The sequence below is a fragment of the Heptranchias perlo genome, chromosome 14 (assembly GCF_035084215.1).
Source record: "Heptranchias perlo isolate sHepPer1 chromosome 14, sHepPer1.hap1, whole genome shotgun sequence".
NCBI classification, from domain to species: Eukaryota; Metazoa; Chordata; class Chondrichthyes; order Hexanchiformes; family Hexanchidae; genus Heptranchias; species Heptranchias perlo.
In genome coordinates, this window is record NC_090338.1 from 1451024 (window position 1) to 1476300 (window position 25277).

A 25277-nucleotide genomic window follows, 5' to 3' on the forward strand; every position below is an offset into this window, starting at 1 on the left:
CATCACTGTGTGGATCAGGCAGTATGAGAGACACCCCTGGGCTGAAATTAACATGAATGTGAAGAGCAGGGGCAGTGGCAGGTACTTACAAGGCTTGCGAAGATGTACTGATATCCCCGGATGTGCTTTCCTATGTTTACAATCTGTAAAATACAGAGAACACAACACTTCATGTCACGAGTGCGGAATCCAGGTCAAGGTTTGTCACGTGTGCTGGGCGGGAGAATATTAACTAACCAATGACAGAACAGTGACTGAGAGCCAGCTCCTTAAAGCCAGTGTCCTGCGGGAAACCAGTTAACTCCAGACTCAGAATACAAGAGAGTCAATCCATCGCCTCGAACCCCCAGAGAAGGAAGGAAGAGATTCTGAGGAAATGATCCACAAAATTAGAGATCGGCTTTAAGACTGGCGCACACCGGGGCCCGGTGAAATTAGATAATCTGATGCCCACAGACGCCACATGGCAGAACTGAATAAAGAAATGAGACTGTCTGCAGTGTGAGAAAATTAAGGCCATGAAATGACACAAGTAACTGAACAAAGCAGGACTTGCGTTGGTCTCAGCCCACCTCCCATCTTCCACCCTCTGTAAACCAGTGATGGTCCTGGCCCACCTCCCATCTCCCACCCTCTGTAAACCAGTGATGGTCCTGGCCCACCTCCCATCTTCCACCCTCTGTAAACCAGTGATGGTCCTGGCCCACCTCCCATCTTCCACCCTCTGTAAACCAGTGATGGTCCTGGCCCACCTCCCATCTCCCACCCTCTGTAAACCAGTGATGGTCCTGGCCCACCTCCCATCTTCCACCCTCTGTAAACCAGTGATGGTCCTGGCCCACCTCCCATCTTCCACCCTCTGTAAACCAGTGATGGTCCTGACCCACCTCCCATCTTCCACTCTCTGTAAACCAGTGATGGTCCTGGCCCACCTCCCATCTTCCACTCTCTGTAAACCAGTGATGGTCCTGGCCCACCTCCCATCTTCCACCCTCTGTAAACCAGTGATGGTCCTGGCCGACCTCCCATCTTCCACCCTCTGTAAACCAGTGATGGTCCTGACCCACCTCCCATCTTCCACCCTCTGTAAACCAGTGATGGTCCTGGCCGACCTCCCATCTTCCACCCTCTGTAAACCAGTGATGGTCCTGACCCACCTCCCATCTTCCACCCTCTGTAAACCAGTGATGGTCCTGGCCCACCTCCCATCTTCCACTCTCTGTAAACCAGTGATGGTCCTGACCCACCTCCCATCTTCCACCCTCTGTAAACTAGTGATGGTCCTGACCCACCTCCCATCTCCCACCCTCTGTAAACCAGTGATGGTCCTGGCCCACCTCCCATCTCCCACTCTCTGTAAACCAGTGATGGTCCTGACCCACCTCCCATCTTCCACTCTCTGTAAACCAGTGATGGTCCTGGCCCACCTCCCATCTCCCACCCTCTGTAAACCAGTGATGGTCCTGGCCCACCTCCCATCTCCCACCCTCTGTAAACCAGTGATGGTCCTGGCCCACCTCCCATCTCCCACCCTCTGTAAACTAGTGATGGTCCTGACCCACCTCCCATCTTCCACCCTCTGTAAACTCGATCTCATCTAAAACTCTGCTGCCTGTGTCCTAACTCACACAAGTCCCATTCACCCATCACCCCTGTGCTTACTGACCTAGATTGGCTCCCGGTCCAGCAACGCCTCAATTTTAGAATTCTCATCCTTTTGTTCAATTCCCTCCATCGCCTCGCCCCTCCCTATCTCTGTAACCTCCTCCAGCCCTACAATCCTCCAGATTTCTGTACTCCTCCAATTCTTGCCTCCTGCGCATTGCTGATTTTAATCACTCCGCCAGCGTCTCCCCTGTACCTATCTGGTGTTACCTGGTTCATGATGGTGCTCAGTTTATCAGACTCGCAGTCGATGATGACCTGTCGATCCTTCCTCTTGTCCAGATCTTTGAAGAGCATTCGATAACCTTCTTCAGTGGTGGTCTCCACACTGACCGCTGTCACCTGCCAGTTCTTCTCTGCGGCAGTGTCCAGCACCTTCTGGAGCACTGACAGTCCTGGACATGAGCAGAAAGACATCACTGTTCAACATGGTCTCTCTCGTCAAGCACAAGGAGCATGCGACTGTCCCAAACACTCTCCCCTCCACCTCGTCTCTGATACTGGAAGGTCTCTCTTCAAACCCCTTTCCCTTTCAAATCTTTTGTGGTCTCCTCTGACCTGAATATTTGGGCATTTCCAGTAAACAAAAGCAATATTTTCCTGCTTTTCTTTTTATGGAAAACTGGTGCTCTATCAGGAGATGGGACGCAATTCATAGGTAAAAATTATTTCCCATTTCAGGCACCAATGTCAGTGCTAAACACTCCCAGGGTAGGTACAGCACGGGTTAGATACAGAGTAAAGCTCCCTCTACACTGTCCCATCAAACACTCCCAGGGCAGGTACAGGGTTAGATACAGAGTAAAGCTCCCTCTACACTGTCCCATCAAACACTCCCAGGGCAGGTACAGGGTTAGATACAGAGTAAAGCTCCCTCTACACTGTCCCATCAAACACTCCCAGGGCAGGTACAGGGTTAGATACAGAGTAAAGCTCCCTCTACACTGTCCCATCAAACACTCCCAGGGCAGGTACAGGGTTAGATACAGAGTAAAGCTCCCTCTACACTGTCCCATCAAACACTCCCTTATTCACCAAGTTAGTGACCTTAAAAAATTCATCTAGATTAATTTTTAGAATCATACAGCACAGAAGGAGGCCATTCAGCCCATCGCACCTGTGTCAGCTCTCTGAAACAGCTACCAATTGGTCCCGCTCCCCTGCTCTTTTCCTATAGCCATGCAAAATTTTACTTTTTAGTCAGACATGACTTACCCTTAACAAATCCAAGTTGACTCTCTCTGATCAGCTTATATTTATTCAAGTGCTCAGTCCTCTATCCCTAATTACAGATTCTGGGGTAGCTTCCCCATAACTGACCCATCCATCCTTCTTAAATAACGGAATGACATTCGCAAATGACCAATCGAACCGCCCAATTCCCGAATCGAGAGAGCGTTGAAGGAGTATGAAATATTAATGAGTGAGGAGTAATACTGAGTGAGTTGGAATATTTACTGTGATTGGAGTAATAGTTACTGTGTGGGTTGATAGATTATTCTGTATAGGATGAGATGGAAGTGTATTTACCTCGATCAGCATCATAAATATACACAAACTTCTGCCATTTGTAATGCTCGATGAGGTTTAGCAGAGCCCCCTGTAAGTCAGGTCGCATCTGGATCACAAACTGGTTGGAGGTATCGACAGGGAAGCTTGGGGTGATGAAGGAGAGGTGAAGAGCTCCACAGAATGATGTGAGTGTGTTCACAGTCTTTCTGTCGTAAAATCCAAAGATTGCGTAGACCCCTCGAGCGAACAGTGAACAGACTGAAAAACAGGAACAACAAATGATATTCTGTCGGTCACAGGGAAATTCAGAGGCTTCTTTCGAAAAAGCGCACATTTATTTGGAAATAAAAAGGTGCCAGAAATCTACAATAAAAACAGCAAATCAGTCAGCACCTGAGAGATAAACATGTGAGCTGGGGCCCAGTCAGAACAATCTGGGTCCAACAATCAAAGCAATCAAGAGTGAGCAATGAGTGAGACGTTGGTGCTTTGAATTACAACATTATTATATATTCATTCTCGGGATGTGGGCATCGCTGGCAGAGCCGGCATTTATTGCCCATTCCTGGTTGCCCTGAGAAGGTGGTGGGGAGCTGCCGCCTTCTTGAACCGCTGCAGTCCGTGTGGTGACACTGGGGGGGTACATTCTCTTCCCTCCTCTTCCATCTGGTTTGACCTGAACCCCCCTGTATTTCTGGGTTCAGGTCATCCAGCTTTCAGATGAGACGTTAAACCGAGGCCCCGTCTGCCCTCTCAGGTGAACATAAAAGATCCCACGGCCGCTATTGGATGAAAAGCAGTGGAGTTCTCCCTGGTGTCCCGGGGCCAATATTTATCCCTCAACTAACATCACTAAAAAAACAGATTCTCTGGTTATTTATCTATCTCATTGCTATTTGTGGGATCTTGCTGTGCACAAATTGGCTGAATGAATGAAGAAAGGAGTGTTAGAGATAAGCACATTCCCACAGGACTGACGGAACTCGTATTGGTCGCAAGGATTGGGAAGAGTCTTTACACAATCGAGAGTCTGTGTTCCGTTCGTTCACTTCAGCTCATTACAAAAAAAGAAAAAAAAACCCTCCCATTTCTCCAGCGTCTTTCACCACCTCAGGACGTCCCAAAGCGTTTCACAGCCAACAAAGTACTTTTGAAGTGTAGTCACTGTTGTAATGTAGGAAACCAGGCAAAAAAATTGTGCCCAGCAAGATCCCACAAACAGCAATGTGATAATGACTGGATAATTTGTTCTTTTAGTGATGTTAGTTGAGGGATTGAATATTGGCCCAGGACACTGGGGTGAACTCCCCTGATCTTCTTTGAAATAATGCCGTGGTATCTTTTACATCCACGTGAGAGGGCAGATGGGGCTTCAGTTTAACATCTCATCCAACAGACAGCACCTACTGACAATGCAGCACTCCCTCAGCACTGGATTGGAGTGACAGTCTAGGCTCAATCACTGGAGTAGGGCTTAAACCCATGACCTTCTAACTCAGATAGAAAGAGTGTAACTCACTAAGCCATGGCTGACACCAAGCTCTGAGAGGCTATCCCAATGAAAACAAGTACAAGTAGAGATAAGGAAAGTACTGGTCTCTCCAACAGAAAGCTGTGTCCTGGTCAGTCCCATGGCTGCTCCCTCCACAGTGGACTGAGTTTCCTGAGTCCTGCAGTGTAGCTGAGCAGTGTGACGACACTCATCATGACCAACTCTACGTTGATCATTTGTCTCATGTCTGAGTTTCTGATGCATCATTTGAAGCTCTGTTCCTGTTTCCTGAGGCCCGGCAGACGGGAATGTGATTTGTTTCTAATCTTTGGTTCGGTGTCTCACTCACTCTCTGCTGTTTAATGTACAGCATTCACCCGGTTTTACAACCAGTGTTCAGTCGGGATGATTATTGATCAGGCTTTACCAGAGTCGAGTTGAAACCAGATTTGGATCTGAATTCTAATCCTGAACTCTGGTTTTCCAATAGTGCAATCAAATCGGCATCAGAGTCAGTGGCCTAATATAACCATACTGAATCAAGCCCACGTTTCAAGTACAGTACAAGTATACAGGGTTCAGACCCAGGCTGATAGAGGTCAGCTGTGGCTCAGTGGTCGTACTCTGACTGCTGATACACGAAGGTTCTGAATTCAAATCCCACCCCAGAGACCATAAGCACAAAAATCTAAGCTGACACTCCCAGTGTAGTCACCCCTCCAAAAATCTCGTTCTTTGGCTTGCTGTCAAATTAGGCTCCTGTGAAGCACCTTGAGACAATTTATATAATTATACAGCACAGAAGGAGGCCATTCGGCCCATTGTGCCTGTGCCGGCTCTTTGAAAGAGCTATCCAATTAGATCCACTCCTCCACTCTTTCCCCATAGCCCTGCAAATTTTTCCTCATCAATTCCCTTTTGAAAATTATTATTGAATCTGCTTCCACCGCCCATTCGGGCAGTGAATTCCAGATCGTAACAACTCGCTGAGTAAAAAAATGTTTCCTCATCTCTCCTCTGGTTCTTTTGCCGACATTAAGGCAAACGTAGGTCCCTTAGAGGATGAGACCAGGAAATTAATGGTGGGAAACATGGAGATGGCAAAAATGCTGAACAAATATTTTGTTTCAGTCTTTACGGTAGAGGACACTAAGAATATCCCAACACTGGACAAACAGGGGACTCTGGGGGGGGGGGGGAGGAGCTAAATACGATTAAAATCACTAAGGAATTGGTACTCAGTAAATTAATGGGACTCAAGGCGGATAAATCCCCTGGACCTGATGGATTACATCCCAGGGTCTTGAGGGAAGTGGCAGGAGGGATTGTGGATGCTTTGGTAATAATTTTCCAAAATATTCTGGACTCGGCAAAGGTCCCGGCAGATTGGAAAACTGCTAATGTAACACTCTTATTTAAAAAGGGTAGTGGGCAGAAGGCTGGAAATTATAGACCAGTTAGCCTAACATCTGTGGTGGGTAAAATTTTGGAGTCTATTATTAAGGAGACAGTAGCGGAACATTTGGATAAACATAATTTAATAGGACAAAGTCAGCATGGCTTTACGAAGGGGAAGTCATGTCTGACAAATTTGCTTGAGTTCTTTGAGGACGTAACGTACAGGGTGGATAAAGGGGAACCAGTGGACGTAGTGTATTTAGACTTCCAGAAGGCATTCGACAAGGTGCCACATAAAAGATTATTGCTCAAGATAAAGAATCACTGGATTGGGGGTAATATTCTGGCATGGGTGGAGGATTGGTTATCTAACAGGAAGCAGAGAGTTGGGATAAATGGTTCATTCTCGGACTGGCAACCAGTAGCCAGTGGTGTTCCGCAGGGGTCGGTGCTGGGTCCCCAACTCTTTACAATCTATATTAACGATTTGGAGGAGGGGACCGAGTGTAACATATCAAAGTTTGCAGATGATACAAAGATGGGAGGGAAAGTAGAGAGTGAGGAGGACATAAAAAACCTACAAGGGGATATAGACAGGCTGGGTGAGTGGGCGGAGATTTGGCAGATGCAATACAATGTTGGAAAATGTGAGGTTATGCACTTTGGCAGGAAAAATCAGAGAGCAAGTTATTATCTTAATGGCGAGAAACTGGAAAGTACTGCAGTACAAAGGGATCTGGGGGTCCTAGTGCAAGAAAATCAAGAAGTTAGTATGCAGGTGCAGCAGGTGATCAAGAAGGCCAACGGAATGTTGGCTTTTATTGCTAGGGGGATAGAATATAAAAACAGAGAGGTATTGCTGCAGTTATATAAGGTATTGGTGAGACCGCACCTGGAATACTGCATACAGTTTTGGTCTCCATACTTAAGAAAAGACATACTTGCTCTCGAGGCAGTACAAAGAAGGTTCACTCGGTTAATCCCGGGGATGAGGGGGCGGACATATGAGGAGAGGTTGAGTAGATTGGGACTCTACTCATTGGAGTTCAGAAGAATGAGAGGCGATCTTATTGAAACATAAAAGATTGTGAAGGGTCTTGATCGGGTGGATGCGGTAAGGATGTTCCCAAGGATGGGTGAAACTAGAACTAGGGGGCATAATCTTAGAATAAGGGGCTGCTCTTTCAAAACTAAGATGAGGAGGAACTTCTTCACTCAGAGGGTAGTAGGTCTGTGGAATTTGCTGCCCCAGGAAGCTGTGGAAGCTACATCATTAAATAAATTTAAAACAGAAATAGACAGTTTCCTAGAAGTAAAGGGAATTAGGGGTTACGGGGAGCGGGCAGGAAATTGGACATGAATTTAGATTTGAGGTTAGGATCAGATCAGCCATGATCTTATTGAATGGCGGAGCAGGCTCGAGGGGCCGATTGGCCTACTCCTGCTCCTATTTCTTATGTTCTTATATAAATGCAACTTGTTCTTGCCTTTGACAGTCTACAGATATTTCTAACTATCAGACGGTTTCTAACTGAATTTATATTCACGGTTTTCTATTTTCCTTTCAAGTTCCTCTATCGATGCTGTGACTCATCCTCTAATGTTCATCATAGTTTAATTCAGTGATTCCCCAGGACCAGGTCCTCTCCACCATTCTGTTCTTTCTGAATATCAATGAGTTTTCCCATTCACATCCAATCCCATCCATCCTCTTGCTGATGTTCCCACTCTACATTCATCAACTTCCTTTACATTACCTGCCCTCATCTTACAACCTCCGGTGTTCTCGTAGCAGGTACAGCGAGCAGTTAGGAAGGCAAGTGGGATGTTGGCCTTTATTGCAAGGGGATTGGAACATAAGAGTAAGGAAGTCTTACTACAACTGTAAGGAATCTTACAACACCAGGTTATAGTCCAACAGCTTTATTTGAAAATCACAAGCTTTCAGAGGCTTTCTCCAATTGCACAGGGCTTTGGTGAGACCACACCTGGAGTACTGTGTACAGTTTTGGTCTCCATATCTAAGGAAGGATATACTTGCCTTAGAGACGGTGCAACAAAGGTTCACTAGATTGATTCCTGGGATGAGAGGGCTGTCTAATGGGGAGAGATTGAGTAGACTAGGCTTGTATTCTCTGGAGTTCAGAAGAATGAGAGGTGATCTCGTTGAAACATATAAAATTCTTAGAGGGCTTGACAGGGTAGATGCTGAGAGGTTGTTTCCCCTGGCTGGAGAGCCTAGAACGAGAGGGCATAGCCTCAGGATAAGGGGTCGGCCATTTAGGACTGAGATGAGGAGGAATTTCTTCACTCAGAGGGTTGTGAATCTTTGGAATTCTCCACCCGAAAGAGCTGTGGTTGAAAATAAGAACAGAAGAAATAGGAGCAGGAGTAGGCCATTCGGCCCCTCGAGCCTGCTCCGCCATTCAATAAGATCATGGCTGATCTGATCCTAACCTCAAATCTAAATTCATGTCCAATTTCCTGCCCGCTCCCCGTAACCCCTAATTCCCTTTACTTCTAGGAAACTGTCGATTTCTGTTTTAAATTTATTTAATGATGTAGCTTCCACAGCTTCCTGGGGCAGCAAATTCCACAGACCTACCACCCTCTGAGTGAGGAAGTTTCTCCTCATTTCAGTTTTGAAAGAGCAGCCCCTTATTCGAAGATTATGCCCCCTAGTTCTTGTTTCACCCATCCTTGGGAACATCCTTACCGCATCCACCCGATCAAGCCCCTTCACAATCTTATATGTTTCAATAAGATCGCCTCTCATTCTTCTGAACTCCAATGAGTAGAGTCCCAATCTACTCAACCTATCCTCATATGTCCGCCCCCTCATCCCCGGGATAAACTGAGTGAACCTTCTTTGTACTGCCTCGAGAGCAAGTATGTCTTTTCTTAAGTATGGAGACCAAAACTGTATGCAGTATTCCAGGTGCGGTCTCACCAATACCTTATATAACTGCAGCAATACCTCCCTGTTTTTATATTCTATCCCCCTAGCAATAAAAGCCAACATTCCGTTGGCCTTCTTGATCACCTGCTGCACCTGCATACTAACTTTTTGATTTTCTTGCACTAGGACCCCCAGATCCCTTTGTACTGCAGTACTTTCCAGTCTCTCGCCATTAAGAAAATAACTTGCTCTCTGATTTTTTCTGCCAAAGTGCATAACCTCACATTTTCCAATATTGTATTGCATCTGCCAAATCTCCGCCCACTCACCCAGCCTGTCTATATCCCCTTGTAGGTTTTTTGTGTCCTCCTCACTCTCCACTTTCCCTCCCATCTTTGTATCATCTGCAAACTTTGATATGTTACACTCGGTCCCCTCCTCCAAATCGTTAATATAGATTGTAAAGAGTTGGGGACCCAGCACCGACCCCTGCGGAACACCACTGGCTACTGGTTGCCAGTCCGAGAATGAACCATTTATCCCAACTCTCTGCTTCCTGTTAAAAGCCTTCTGAAAATTCAAGTGCACCACATCCACTGGTTCTCCCCTATCCATTCTACTTGTTACATCCTCAAAAAACTCCAGTAGATTTGTTAAGCACGATTACCCTTTCATAAACCCTCTTGTGTGGTTAGTCATTGAGTATATTCAAGTCTAGTTCGATAGATTTTTGGACTCTAAGGGAATCAAGGGATATGGGGATCGGGCAGGAAAGTGGAGTTGAGGTCGAAGGTGAGCCATGATCTGATTGAATGGTGGAGCAGGCTCGAGGGGCCGGATGGCCTACTCCTCTCCTATTTCTTATATTCTTGTGTTCTCACAGTTCAATGGTTCAATCACTCCATCCTGATTTCTTCACTCCAATGTGGCAATTACATTTTTGTTCTTTCAGTTCTTCAAAAAAGTCGAAGCAACAGCTCTCACCTCTGATCTTTTATTCCCCCCTCCCCCTCAATAGAGTATGAGAGTAAACTAGCAGGGAACATAAAAACTGACTGTAAAAGCTTCTATAAATATGTCAAGAGAAAAAGATTAGTGAAGGCAAATGTAGGTCCCTTACAGTCAGAAATGGGGGAAATTATAATGGGGAACAAATAAATGGCAGAACAATTAAACACATACTTTGGTTCTGTCTTCACAAAGGAGGACACAAATAACCTGCCAGAAATGTTAGGGAACCAAGTGTCTAGTGAGAGGGAGGAACTGAAGGAAACCAGTATTAGTGAAAAAAATAGTGCGAGGGAAGTCAATGGGGCTAAAGGCTGACAAATCCCCAGGGCCTGATAATCTACATCCCAGAGTACTAAAGGAAGTGGCCCTGGAAATAGTGGATGCATTGGTGATCATCTTCCAAAATTCTATAGACTTGGAACAGTTCCTGCAGATTGGAGGGTGGCAAATGTAACCCCACTATTTAAAAAAGGAGGAAGAGAAAAAACAGGGAATTACAGACCAGTTAGCCTAACATCAATAGTGGGGAAAATGCTAGAGTCTATTATAAAAGATGTGATAACAGAACACTTGGAAGGCATTAACGGGATTCGACAAAGTCAGCATGGGTTTATGAAAGGGAAATCATGCTTAACAAATCTACTGGAGTTTTTTGAGGATGTAACTAGTAGAATAGATAGGGGAGATCCAGTGGATGTGGTGTATTTGGATTTTCAGAAGGCTTTTGATAAGGTCCCACACAAGAGGTTAGTATGCAAAATTAAAGCACATGGGATTGGGGGGAATATACTGGCATGGATTGAGAATTGGTTGACAGGCAGGAAACAGAGAGTAGGAGTAAACGGGTCTTTTTCCGGGTGGCAGGCAGTGACTAGTGGGGTACCGCAGGGATCAGTGCTTGGGCCCCAGCTATTCACAATATATATCAATGATTTGGATGAGGGAACTGAATGTAACATTTCCAAGTTTGCAGACGACACAAAGCTGGGGTGGAATGTGAGCTGTGAGGAGGATGCAAAGAGGCTCCAATGTGATTTAGACAAGTTGGGTGAGTGGGCAAGAACATGGCAGATGCAGTATAACGTGGATAAATGTGAGGTTATCCACTTTGGTTGTAAAAACAGAAAGGCAGATTATTATCTGAATGGTGATAGATTGGGAAAAGGGGAGGTGCAACGAGACCTGTGTGTCCTTGTACACCAGTCGCTGAAAGTGAGCATTCAGGTGCAGCAAGCAGTTAGGAAGGCGAATGGTATGTTGGCCTTCATTGCAAGAGGATTTGAGTACAGGAACAGGGATGTCTTACTGCACTTATACAGGGCCTTGGTGAGACCACATCTGGAGTATTGTGTGCAGTTTTGGTCTCCTTATCTGAGGAAGGATGTCCTTGCCATGGAGGGAGTGCAACGAAGGTTTACCAGACTGATTCCTGGGATGGCAGGACTGACGTATGAGGAGAGATTGGGTCGACTAGGCCTATATTCACGAGAGTTTAGAAGAATGAGAGGTGATCTCATCGAAACATATAAAATTCTGACAGCACTCGACAGACCAGATGCAGGGAGGATGTTCCCGATGGCCGGGGAATCCATAACCAGGAGTCACAGTCTCAGGATATGGGGAATGCCATTAGAACCGAGATGAGGAGAAATTTCTTCACTCAGAGGGTGGTGAACCTGTGGAATTCTCTACCACAGAAGGCAGTGGAGGCCAAGTCATTAGATGTATTCAAGAAGGAGATCGATATATTTCTTAATGCTAAAGGGATCAAGGGATCTGGGGAAAAAGCGGGAACAGGGTACTGAGTTAGATGATCAGCCATGATCATATTGAATGGCGGAGCAGGCCCCAAGGGATGAATGGCCTACTCTTGCTCCTATTTTCGATGTTTCTACGTTCTTCATCTCTGGAGTTTCTTCTCATGTGGGACTTTCACATTGCCATCATCGCCATTGGTCCAGTAACACCTCGAATTTAAAATTCTCATCCTTGTGTTCAAATCTCTCCATGGCCTCGCCCCTCCCGATCTCTGTAAACTCCTCCATTCACACAACCCTCTGAGATCGCTGCATTCCTCCAATTATTGCCTCCTGCGCATCCCCGATTTTAATCGCTCCATCATTGGCGGAGCTCTGGAATTCCCTCCCTAAACCTCTCCTCCTCTCTCTCTCCTCCTTTAAGACGGTCCTTAAAACCTACTTCTTTGACCAAGCTTTTGGTCACCCGTCCTAATATCTCCTTATGTGGCTCGATGTCTTTTGTCTTATAACCGCTCCTGTGAAGCACCCTGGGACATTTTACGACGTTAAAGGTGCTATATAAATGCAAGATATTGTTTTTGTTGTAGCACTATGATCCTTGGTAAATTTAAAGATCTCATCTTCTTGCGGTTTGTGGTTGTGGCGTTTATTTCCGTGGGCGTTAAATCAGTAACACGGAATGTGATTCCTTATTGTTTGAAGTTATTCCACCCACAGTGCACTTACTCATGATTTGATTCAGTTCTTCTGTTTCCGGATCATAGGAACATAGGAACAGGAGTAGGCCATTCAGCCCCTCGTGCCTGCTCTGCCATTTGAGAAGATCATGGCTGATCTGTGATCTAACTCCATATACCTGACTTTGGCCCATATCCCTTAATACCTCTGGTTGCCAAAAAGCTATCTATCTCAGATTTAAATTTAGCAATTGAGCTCGTATCAATTGCCGTTTGCGGAAGAGAGTTCCAAACTTCTACCACCCTTTGTGTGTAGAAATGTTTTCTAATCTCACTCCTGAAAGGTCTGGCTCTAATTTTTAGACTGTGCCCCCGACTCCTAGAATCCCCAACCAGCGGAAATAGTTTCTCTCTATCCACCCTATCTGTTCCCCTTAATATCTTATAAACTTCGATCAGATCACCCCTTAAGCTTCGAAACTCCAGAGAATACAACCCCAATTTGTGTAATCTCTCCTCGTAACTTAACCCTTGAAGTCCGGGTATCATTCTAGTAAACCTACGCTGCACTCCCTCCAAGGCCAATATGTCCTTCCGAAGGTGCGGTGCCCAGAACTGCTCACAGTACTCCAGGTGCGGTCTAACCAGGGTTTTGTATAGCTGCAGCATAACTTCTGCCCCCTTGTACTCTCGTCCTCTGGATATAAAGGCCAGCATTCCATTATCCTTCTTGATTATTTTCTGCACCTGTTTATGACACTTCAATGATCTATGTACCTGAACCCCTAAGTCCCTTTGGACATCCACTGTTCTTAACTTTTTACCATTTAGAAAGTGCCCTGTTCTATCCTTTTTTGATCCAAAGTGGATGACCTCACATTTGTCCACATTGAATTCCATTTGCCACAGTTTTGCCCATTCACCTAATCTATCAATATCGCATTGTAATTTTATGTTTTCATCTACACTGCTTACAATGCCACCAATCTTTGTGTCATCGGCAACCTTAGATATGAGACTTTCTATGCCTTCATCTAAATCGTTAATAAATATTGTGAATAATTGAGGCCCCAAGACAGATCCCTGTGGGACTCCACTAGTCACATCCTGCCAATGTGAGTACCTTCCCATTATCCCTACTCTCTGTCGCCTTTCGCTCAGCCAATTTCCTAACCAAGTCCGTACTTTTCCCTCGATTCCATGGGCTTCTATCTTAGCTAACAGTCTCTTATGTGGGACCTTATCAAATGCCTTCTGGAAGTCCATATAAATAACATCCATTGACATTCCCCTGTCCACTACTTTAGTTACCTCTTCAAAAAATTCAATCAGGTTTGTCAGGCACGACCTACCTTTCACAAATCCATGCTGGCTCTCTCTGATTAACTGAAAATTCTCGAGGTGTTCAGTCACCCTATCCTTAATTATAGACTCCAGCAATTTCCCCACAACAGATGTCAGGCTAACTGGTCTATAATTCCCTGGTTTCCCTCTCTCTCCTTTCTTAAAAAGCGGAGTGACATGTGCAATTTTCCATGTTTAATACCGCACTCTGCACCATCAGGCTGAAAGGTTGTCAGTGTCGAGTCAAATGTTTAAGTTGCAAGTGTTTATATCCTGGGGTTTCTGCTGGTGAAAGTGTGGGCTTCAGTCTATTTGTCTGATGCTACATTAATGCACAGCTATTGTAATGGGGCAGGAGGCCAGGGGGGGGCAGGAGGCCAGGGGGGGGCAGGAGGCCAGGGGGGGGCAGGAGGCCAGGGGGGGGCAGGAGGCCAGGGGGGGGCAGGAGGCCAGGGGGGGGCAGGAGGCCGGGGGGGGCAGGAGGCCAGGGGGGGGCAGGAGGCCAGGAGGGGGCAGGAGGCCAGGGGGGGGCCGGAGGGCAGGAGGCCAGGGGGGGGCAGGAGGCCAGGGTCGAACATTGGAGATTTGAGGGTGGATGAATATTCTGAGTTTTTGCTTTGGGGATGAGGGAGTGTTGATACAGAAGATTCCCCCATCACATTAGAGTCCATGATAGGGGAGAGTGTACATGGGCTGTGGGAGGAGATTAAATGGGTGGGTAGAGTCCGTGATAGGGGAGAGTGTACATGGGCTGTGGGGGGAGATTAAATGGGTGGGTAGAGTCCATGATAGGGGAGAGTGTACATGGGCTGTGGGGGGAGATTAAATGGGTGGGTAGAGTCTGTGATAGGGGAGAGTGGGTTTTCCTTGTTTTGTTACATTTTACAGAACGTGCTTGACATTTAATTGCTCCATTAAAAAAATAAATGGGTATATTACTGCGTTTATTAAAAGTTTGGTGGAAAAAAAATCGAGAACTGAGAGGCTGAAAAGATGACGAGCTCGACCACCAGAGACCGACTTAAAACAATCCTCAGTCCCAACACTCGCACTGCCCCCACCGTTATAATTGGAGGCATTTAATTATCACATTCTGCGGATCATTAGGGTATGAAACAGGGAGGTTCCTGACTGATGCTGCGGCTCAGAACTTTACACAGCTGGAGATCTCAGGAACCAAGGTTACTCTGGAGATGATTTCCTGCCGACAGCACTAACAAGGGTCGTATTCTGTGAAGGTCTCACAGATAAACGGTCACGCTCCAATGAAATGAAATACCATGTATAAATTATTAATTAAAACCAACAGCGGCCAAAAGGGACACAACCCGGCGGGAGGCTGAGCTCACGGTTTACAGTAAATAAACTCAGTGACGATTGTGTTCGATGCCTGCTGTGCTATCTTGAATGCCAGGATGGTACAAACGGCAGCTCCTGCTGCACTGAAACCCCTCTGTCATCTCCCTGATATCCTAAATCTTTCTATTACACATTTCCTGCACTTGCTTGCCACTATTTTTGTCAGGGGATGTGGATTTATCATCAGTGTTTGCCTCTGACTTCAACTGGTTTTAATCCCTCATCTAATTTTTATGTTTCCCTTTTCACTCCCCTCAGCCATGGCTCAGTGATACCACTCTCACCTCTGAGTCACAAGGTCGTAGGTTCAAGTCCCACTCCATGAGCTAGCTGCAGTACTGAGGGAGTGCTGCACTGTCGGAGGGTCAGCACTGAGGGAGCGCTGCACTGTTGGAGGGTCAGTACTGAGGGAGCGCTGCACTGTTGGAGGGTCAGCACTGAGGGAGCGCTGCACTGTTGGAGGGTCAGTACTGAGGGAGCTCCGCACTGTCAGAGGGTCAGTACTGAGGGAGCTCCGCACTGTCGGAGGGTCAGTACTGAGGGAGTGCTGCACTGTTGGAGAGTCAGTACTGAGGGAGCTCCGCACTGTCGGAGGGTCAGTACTGAGGGAGCTCCGCACTGTCGGAGAGTCAGTACTGAGGGAGCGCCGCACTGTCGGAGAGTCAGTACTGAGGGAGTGCTGCACTGTCGGAGGGTCAGTACTGAGGGAGCGCTGCACTGTCGGAGGGTCAGCACTGAGGGAGCGCTGCACTGTCGGAGGGTCAGTACTGAGGGAGCTCCGCACTGTCGGAGGGTCAGTACTGAGGGAGCGCTGCACTGTCGGAGGGTCAGTACTGAGGGAGCGCCGCACTGTCGGAGGGTCAGTACTGAGGGAGCGCTGCACTGTCGGAGGGTCAGCACTGAGGGAGCGCTGCACTGTGGGAGGGTCAGTCTTTCGGATGAGACGTTAAACCGAGGCTCGTCCGCCCTCTTGGGTGGATGTGAAAGATCCCACGGCCACTATTCGAAGAAGAGCTGGGGACTTTTCCCTGGTGTCCTGGGCCAATATTTATCCCTCAACCAACATCACTAAAACCGATTATAAGGCCATTTAACACATTGCTGTTTGTGGGATCTTGCTGTGCGCAAATTGACTGCTGCGTTTCCTGCATCACAGTGGTGCCTACACTTCAATAATACTTCATGGGCTGTAAAACATTTTGCGTCGTCCTGAGATTGTGAGAAGTATTATATTAATGCAAATCCTGTCTGTCTTTCGATCCATCCCCTAACATACCGATCGAAGAAGCTTCGCCCTCTGTTTACAATCCCTTCACGCCCTGTGTAACCCACTCCTCCAACCACGAGCTCACACATTCCACTGAGCTGGTGTATACCCCATCCCCCTACTCCACCATCACACCGCCCACCCTCTGGAAATCTCTCCCATAAACTTCCCCTCTTGTTCCCTCTCTCCCCACCTCTGGCCACAGCCAGTAACTCTCCATCCTGTTGGGTGCCCGGATGTGTTACACTACGTTACACTGTGTTACAGCTGCAAATTACATCGTAGTCATTACTGATCAAAACCCTGAATCATTTCTGCACCGAATAAATTATTAATGAAATCATGTGTGAGAGCGGTTCAGGTCTGCAATGAAAATCGATTAACATCAGCGAAGAAAAAAAAACAAACAACAGGAGATTACACGTTGCTCGCTAATGTTTAAGCTGAAAATTGTGTTCAAGATTGTCTGGAGAACAACAGCAAATCCGGCTACACGTAATTTAACAGAGCCTGGGAGCAAGAGCTCTCTGACTCTCCTGACAGTCTGATTGCAGCAGCTGCTCGCATTCCCGAATAAGCAAATAGAACTTTCATTTCTGATCATGATTACTGGCTATAATTAATGGCTCTAATTATGGAAATATACCTGAACCTCGTCCAACAGTTAACGTGACTCCCAGCTGTGCCACATTCAGGGCGAACCCCCTGTTATCAGGGCATAGCCCCAGTTATCATCGTGTAATCTCCTCTATTAAATCTCCCCCTAATCCCAGCTTCTCCAGACTCTCCACAGAACTGAACATTTGTTCTTGTGTGTCAGTATTCCTGGACGAACAGACTGTTAGCACAGCCTGTGATCACGGGCAGGCCAATGCATGGGTACCCTGTCTCACCTCCGCCACATGCTGGCACAGGTGCTCACACCCACAAGGAGGTAGTGAACTTCAGGAGGTGACACTGGGTGAGTCACGAGTCACAAGTGAGAGAGAGCAAGTGATAACAGCTAGTAATTACGATGCGTTTCACAGCCGCGGATTTGGTGGATTTACAACCCTCCTCCTCCAATAAATCAAATTCCCGGGTGCACTGAAAGCATTCTCCAGACATAGAATCATGGAATGATGCAGCACATTCGGCCCATCGTGCCTGTGCCGGCTCTATGAAAGATCAATCCAATTAGTCCCACTCCCCTGCCCTTTCACCATAGGCCTGCAAATATTTCCCCTTCAAGTTTTTATCCAATTCCCTTTTGAAAGTTGGTGAACTTTCTGTGAAACTCCAGTTGCTTTCTGACTCTGGCTCTGTGAGGATCTTCCTTTATCTCTGCCCTCCTCTTGCTGTGGGTGGTGGGGTCAGATTGAATCTTGTTACTGAGGCACAACATCTGTCAGTTACCGGCCGACTCCTGCAGCAATCTCAGGACATAGGAACCCGACCGAAACATCAGGATCAGAAGCTCACTGGGCATTAACCCTCAAATGCTGCCTGTGTCAAAACTTTACACCAACACCAACTACAGACAGGCTACAGATAGCAAGATTAAAAGGTGGCCAAAGTCAAAACCAGTGGCAGCAGCTCAGAGAAACCAGACAAACTAGATAAACCAGACAAACTAGATAAACCAGATAAACTAATCAATCAAAAACTAGATAAACCAGACAAACCAATCAATCACAAACTAGATAAACCAGACAAACCAATCAATCACAAATCAGGCAAACTAGATAAACTAAATAACTGATACGAGTCAGATTGTTGTGCCTTTGGGTTTTATGCTACTCATTCTAATCCTGTTTATTGTCACCACCCACACCTCTGAGTGGACTCCATGTCCCCTAGGGTTCGGAGTGTGCCCTTCCGGACTCAATATCAAGATAAACAATAGCAAGATGGAGGGATTGAACAGAGAGCCTTTTCCACTGTACAGCAGCCCACTGAATGCACCGAGTGATTCCCCTCACTGCAATAGGTGGATTTAATACATAGTCTATCAGGCTAAGTCTCAGGCTTATTTAAATAGAGCATTGTATTCCATGCAAATGAGTAGTTATAATCATTAATATCCTACTTGGAATATCAAATCAGTAACTGTGCTTTTCGCTGAGCCATTTGTTTACACAAAGCCTTAAAAACAGTTGCTCGGTTTTTACACGGCTCAAAACACCCATAGGGTTAAACCAGCTCAGAACATCTGTCTGGAGAATGAAGACTGACTTCTGAGGTAAACTGCCCGACAGAAATAATTACAAATCCTGTGCAGATTTACTGAAACAAAAGCCCATTAATGGAAGGTTACATTTACTGTAATTGATTTAGATCAGTTGGAGGCTGCAGTAATACCCTCGCCACCAGGCAATGGGAGCCTGGCCCCGCCCACACTGGGCACCCGGTCCTGCCCACACTGGGCACCTGGTCCCGCCCACACTGGGCACCCGGCCCCGCCCACAACTGGGCACCCGGTCCCGCCCACACTGGGCACCCGGTCCCGCCTACAACTGGGAGCCCGGCCCCGCCCACACTGGGCACCTGGCCCCGCTTACAACTGGGAGCCTGGCCCCGCCCACATTGGGCACCCGGCCCCGCCCACAACTGGGCACCCGGCCCCGCCCACAACTGGGAGCCTGGCCCCGCCCACAACTGGGAGCCTGGCCCCGCCCAGACTGGGAGCCTGGCCCCACCCAGACTGGGGACCCGGTTCCACCCACACTGGGCACCTGGCCCAGCCTACAACTGGGAACCTGGCCCCGCCTACAACTGGGAGCCTGGCCCTGCCCAGACTGGGCATTGGGCCCCGCCCACACTGGGGATCCGGTCCCGCCCACACAGGGCACCTGGCCCCGCCTACAACTGAGAACCTGGCCCCGCCTATACTGGGAGCCTGGCCCCGCCTACACCGGGAGCCTGGCCCCGCCTACACCGGGAGCCTGGCCCCGCCTACACCGGGAGCCTGGCCCCGCCTACACCGGGAGCCTGGCCCCGCCTACACCGGGAGCCTGGCCCCGCCTACACCGGGAGCCTGGCCCCGCCTACACTGGGAACCTGGCTCCGCCTACTCAGGGAGCGTGGCCCCGCCCACACTGGGAGCATGGCCCCGCCTACACTGGGAACCTGGCCCCGCCCACACTGGGAGCATGGCCCCGCCTACACTGGGAACCTGGCTCCGCCTACTCAGGGAGCGTGGCCCCGCCTACACTGCCTCCCCTAGTTCTTAAGATCCAGGGATGTTTCTGAGCACAGCCGGGGTAACTCGATGTGGACGAGTTTCTCGACAGGTCCCTGCAGTCAACTCAAGATCATGACTGACCAGGCTCGGAGAACAGACTCTCTGTCAGCTGGAGAATGAGGGATAGGACAAAAAACATAACATAGAGCAGGAAAATGAGAATGGAATGAGCTCGGTCTGAGGCAGTGCGGGGTGCGATACCAATCTGCTTAATATAAAACCACTCAATTTAGAAGCGTAGAACAGTAAATGACAGGACTGATAAATAACGACAATCACTGCAGTGAAGGGAATATAATTACTACAAACAGTGATTGAAACACACTGGTCCTATCTGAGGACTGAGCTTACGCTGTCCAGAAGTCAATCTCCGCCATTCTCCGCAGATTATTCATTAAAGGGATTGTACACATTGGGGTAATTTTAACCCCCCCAGGACAGGCGGGGGAATGGGGTTACAAATAAAAATAAATCGGAAACCCTACCCCAATGTGGGGTTTTAATGGATGTTGGTTGGGGAGTGACGAACCTGCTCTCCAAAGCCGGGCCCTCATTTAAATATTTTAATGAGGTTCCTTGCCTCAAATTTACCTCAGTTTCAGGTTTAACGGCTGTGGGCTGGGATTCGCAGGGCTCAGGGCTGGAGAGAGGCGTTAATGGAGGGATCCAGCCAGTGGGTAAGTGCCTTTCCAGCATTGCTTGTGGGCCAGGAAGAGCAGGAGTGCTTCCCCCGGCCCCCCGAGCAAACCTGTTAACCCCCCGCGATCAGACCCCCACGATCGGACCCCTGCGATTGGACCCTCGTGATCGGCGAAACCCTCTCCCCGATTGGACCCCCACGATCGGACCCCCACGATCGGACCCCCCCGATCGGACCCCCGCGATTGGACCCCCACGATCGCCGCCCCCCCCCTCCCTGATCAGACCCTTGCAATCGTAACCCCCCCCCCAACACCGGATCGGGACCCCCTCCTCATGACAGGACCCCCATGATCAGCCGACCCCAACTACCCCCCTTCCACCCCCCCGGAACGGGAATGCCCCACCTGATCTCTCCGGGTCCCGGCCCATAATCTCTTACACCCTCCCTCAGCTCCCTGGCTGCGGTCTGGTGCCACAGACCCATCCGCCCACCAGCCTCTCAATTTGGCTGCGATCAGGAATGGGAGGAAAAAATTTTAATCAGGTCTTGCCGAGAATCTCCAGGAAAAGGGGAACTGATAGAGTGGACAGAGAGAAACTATTTCCGCTGGTTGGGGAGTCTAGGATGAGAGGACAGAGCCTTAAAATTAGAGCCAGGACTTTCGGGAGTGAAGTGAGGAAACACTTCCACACACAAAGGGTGGGAGAAGTTTGGAACTCTCTTCAGCAAACGGCAATTGATGCTCAATTGTTAATCTTAAATCTGAGATTGCTACAGGCGTGGTGCCAGAGGGTTGCTGCAGTTGTACCATTGTTTAAAAATGGAAAAAGGGATAGACCAAGTAATTACAGGTCAGTCAGTCTAACCCCTGTGGTTGGCAAATTATTGGAAACAGTTCCGAGGGATGGTATCAATCGTCATTTAGAAAGGCACGGATTAATCGAGGACAGTCAGCACGGATTTGTTAAGGGGAGGTCGTGTCTGACAAACTTGATTGAATTTTTTGAGTAGGTAATAAGGAGGGTCGATGAGGGTAGCTTATCTGATGTAGTCTACATGGATTTTAGCAAGGCTTTTGACCAGGTCCCACATGGCAGACTGGTCAGAGAAGTAAAAGCCCATGGGATCCAAGGGAAAGTGGCAAATTGCATCCAAAATTGGCTCAGTGGCAGGAAGCAAAGGGTAATGGTCGACGGGTGTTTCTGCGACTGGAAGGCTGTTTCCAGTGGGGTTCCGCAGGGCTCAGTACTGGGTCCCTTGCTTTTTGTGGTGTAAATGTAAAGGGCATGATTAAGAAGTTTGCAGATGATACAAAAATTGGCCGTGTAGTTGATAGTGAGGAGGAAAGCTGTAGACTGCAGGAAGATATCAATGGACTGGTCAGGTGGATAGAAAAGTGGCAAATGGAATTCAATCCAGAGAAGTGTGAGGTAATGCATTTGGGGAGGGCAAACAAGGCAAGGGAATACACAATAAATGGGAGGATACTGAGAGGTGTAGAGGAAGTGAGGGACCTTGGAGTGCATGTCCACAGATCCCTGAAGGTAGCAGGACAGGTAGATAAGGTGGTTAAGAAGGCATATGGGATACTTTCCTTTATTAGCCGAGGCATAAAATATAAGAGCAGGGAGGTTATGCTGGAACTGTATAAAACACTGGTTAGGCCACAGCTTGAGTACTGTGTACAGTTCTGGTCACCACATTACAGGAAGGATGTGATTGCACCAGAGAGGGTACATAAGAACATAAGAAATAGGAGCAGGAGTAGGCCAATTGGCCCCTCGAGCCTGCTCCGCCATTCAATAAGATCATGGCTGATCTGATCCTGGTTGCCAGTCCGAGAATGAACCATTTATCCCAACTCTCTGCTTCCTGTTAGATAACCAATCCTCCACCCATGCCAGAAGAGCATGTACAGAGGAGATTTACAAGAATGTTAGAGAATTTTAGCTATGAGGAAAGATTGGATAGGCTGGGGTTGTTTTCTTTGGAACAAAGGAGGCTGAGGGATGATTTAATTGAGGTGTACAAAATTATGACGGGACTAGATAGAGTGGATAGGGAGGACCTATGTCCCTAGCAGAGGGGTCAGTGACCAGGGGCATAGATTTAAAGTAATTGGTGGAAGGATTAGAGGGGAGCTGAGGAGATTTTTTTTCACCCAGAGGGTGGTGGGGGTCTGGAACTCACTGCCTGAGAGGGTGGGAGAGGCAGAAACCCTCAACTCACTTAAAAAGTACCTGGATATGCATCTGAAGTGCCGTGACCGATAAGGTTACGGACCAAGTGCTGGAAAGTGGGATTAAGCTGGCTAGGTCTTTATCGGCCGGCACAGACACAATGGGCCGAATGGCTTCCTTCTGTATCGTGACTTTCTATGATTCTATGAATTGTTAATATTAGATCTGAGATTGAAAGATTTTTGTTAACCAAAGGTAATAAGGGAAATGGGGTTAAGGGGGGGTAAATGGAGTTCGATCACAGATCAGCCATGATCTCATTGAATGGTGGAACAGGCTCGAGGGGCTAAATGGCCTCCTCCTGTTCCTATGTTCCTGTCCACTGCTATTCGCGTGGAACGTATATTATAGGCCACCAAATAGTGGGAAGGAGATAGAGGAGCAAATTTGCAGGCAAATTACAGAAAGATGCAAGAACTATACAGTAATGATAATGGGAGACTTCAATTATCCCAATACAGACTGGGATAGGAACAGTATAAAGGGCAAAGAGAGGGAGGAATTCCTGAAATGTGTTCCGGAGAACTTTCTTGATCAGTGTGTTTCCAGCCCAATGAGGAAGGGACCAGTGCTGGATCTAGTTCTGGGGAATGAAGTGGGGCAAGTGGAGCATGTTTCAGTGGGGGAGCATTTGGGGAACAGTGATCATAATATCATCAGATTTAGGAAAGTTATGGAAAAGGACAAGGAACAATCAAGCGTAAAAATATGTAACTGGAGGAGGGCAAATTTCAGTGAGTTAAAAAGGGATCTTGCCCGGGGAGATTGGAATCAGAAATTGGTCAGCAAAACAGTAATTGAACAACAGGAGACCTTCAAGGAGGAAATGGTTCGGGTACAGAGTAGACACATTCCCACGAGAGTGAAGGAAGGGCATCCAAAGCTAGAGCTCCCCAGATGACTAAAGATATAGAGAATAAAATGAAACAGAAAAAGGAGGCTTCGGACAAATGTAAGATTCATAATATAGTGGAGAACCAGGCTGAATACAGAAAGTACAGAGGAGATTTAAAAAAGGGAATGAGAGGGGCAAAGAGAGAGGGAGTATGAGAATAGATTAGTGTCTAACATAAAAGGGAATCCAAAAGTCTTTTATAAACATATAAATAGTAAAAGGGTAGTCAAAGGAAGGGTGGGAGCGATTAGGGACAAAAAAGATCTTAGAACCATAGACCCATAGAAAAGATATAGCACAGAAGGGGGCCATTCGGCCCATCGTGTCCGCGCCGGCTCGAAGAACAACTAGGTGCCCATTCTAATCCCACCTTCCAGCACCCTGTCCGTAGCCCTGCAGCTTACAGCACTTTAGGTGCAGGTCCAGGTACTTTTTAAAAGAGTTGAGGGTCCCTGCCTCTACCACCAATTCGGGCAGCGAATTCCATACACCCACCACCCTCTGGATAAAAAGGTTTCTCCTCATGTCCCCTCCAATCCTTCCGCCAATCAGCTTAAATCTCTGTCCTCTAGTTCTTCAACTCTCCGCTAGGGGAAAGAGATACTTCCTGTCTACTCTATCTGGGCCCCTCAATCAAGTCTCCTCTCAGCCGCCTCTGCTCCAAGGAAAACAACCCCAGCCTATCCAATCTCTCCTCGTAGGTACAATTTTCAAGCCCTGGCAACATTCTTGTAAATCTTCTCTGCACTCTCTCCAGAGCAGTTACGTCCTTCCTGTAATGTGGTGACCAGAACTGCGCACAATACTCCAGCTGTGGCCTTACCAGCGTTTTATACAGTTCCATCATCACATCCCTGCTTTTGTATTCTATACCTCGGCTAATAACGGAGAGCATTCCGTATGCCTTCTTCACAACCTTATCGACCTGCACTGCCACCTTCAGGGACCTGTGCACATGCACTCCAAGGTCTCTCACTTCCTCAACCCCTCTCAATATACTCCCGTTTACTGCGTATTCCCTTTTACTGTTTGCCCTCCCTAAGTGCATTACCTCACACTTCTCCGGGTTGAACTCCATTTGCCACTTTTCTGCCCACTCCACCAACCCATTGATATCTTCTTGGAGTCCACAGCTATCCTCTTCACTATCAACTACACGGCCAATTTTTGTGTCGTCTGCAAATTTGCCAATCATGCCTCCTACATTAAAGTCCAAATCATTAATATATACCACAAACAGCAAGGGACCCAACACTGAGCCCTGTGGCACACCACTGGAAACGGATTTCCATTCGCAAAGACATCCATCGACTTTTACCCTTTGTTTCCTGTTACTGAGCCAATTTTGGATCCAATTCACCACATTTCCCTGTATCCCATGGGCTTTTACCTTTCTGACCCGTCTGCCATGTGGGACCTTGTCAAATGCCTTACTAAAATCCATGTAGACAACATCCACTGCACTACCCTCATCAATCCTCCTGGTCACTTCCTCAAAGAATTCAATCAGATTTGTAAGGCATGACCTTCCCTGAACAAATCCATGCTGACTATCCCTGACTAAACCATGCCTTTCCAAGTGACAGTTTATCCTATCTCTCAGTATTGATTCTAATAGTTTGCCCACCACCGAGGTAAGACTGACCGGCCTATAATTGTTTGGCCTTTCCCTCGTACCCTTTTTAAACAATGGTACTATGTTTGCAGTCTTCCAGTCCTCCGGTACCTCCCCTGTATCTAGTGAGGATTGGAAAATGATCCTCAGAATATCCGTTATTTCCTCCCTGGCTTCCTTCAATAGCCTAGGAAACAATCCATCCGGCCCTGGTGACTTATCAACTTTCAAGGATTCCAGTCCCTCTAGTACTTCCTCTCTCGTTATGTTTACCTTA

At 47.6% G+C, this 25277-nt stretch overlaps 1 protein-coding gene across 3 annotated transcripts in view; it reads right to left on the reverse strand.

Annotated features, from left to right (window-relative positions):
• Nucleotides 1-25277, reverse strand: part of LOC137332241 (glutamate receptor 1-like) — a 355697-nt gene that overhangs the window by 255991 nt on the left and 74429 nt on the right. For all 3 annotated transcript variants that reach the window (XM_067995933.1, XM_067995932.1, XM_067995934.1), the window contains exons 3-5: nt 3196-3435; nt 1876-2060; nt 90-143 (exon numbers count right to left, since the gene is read on the reverse strand). In XM_067995933.1, the coding sequence (XP_067852034.1) occupies nt 90-143; nt 1876-2060; nt 3196-3435 (479 nt within the window). The remainder of the gene's footprint in view (nt 1-89; nt 144-1875; nt 2061-3195; nt 3436-25277) is intronic.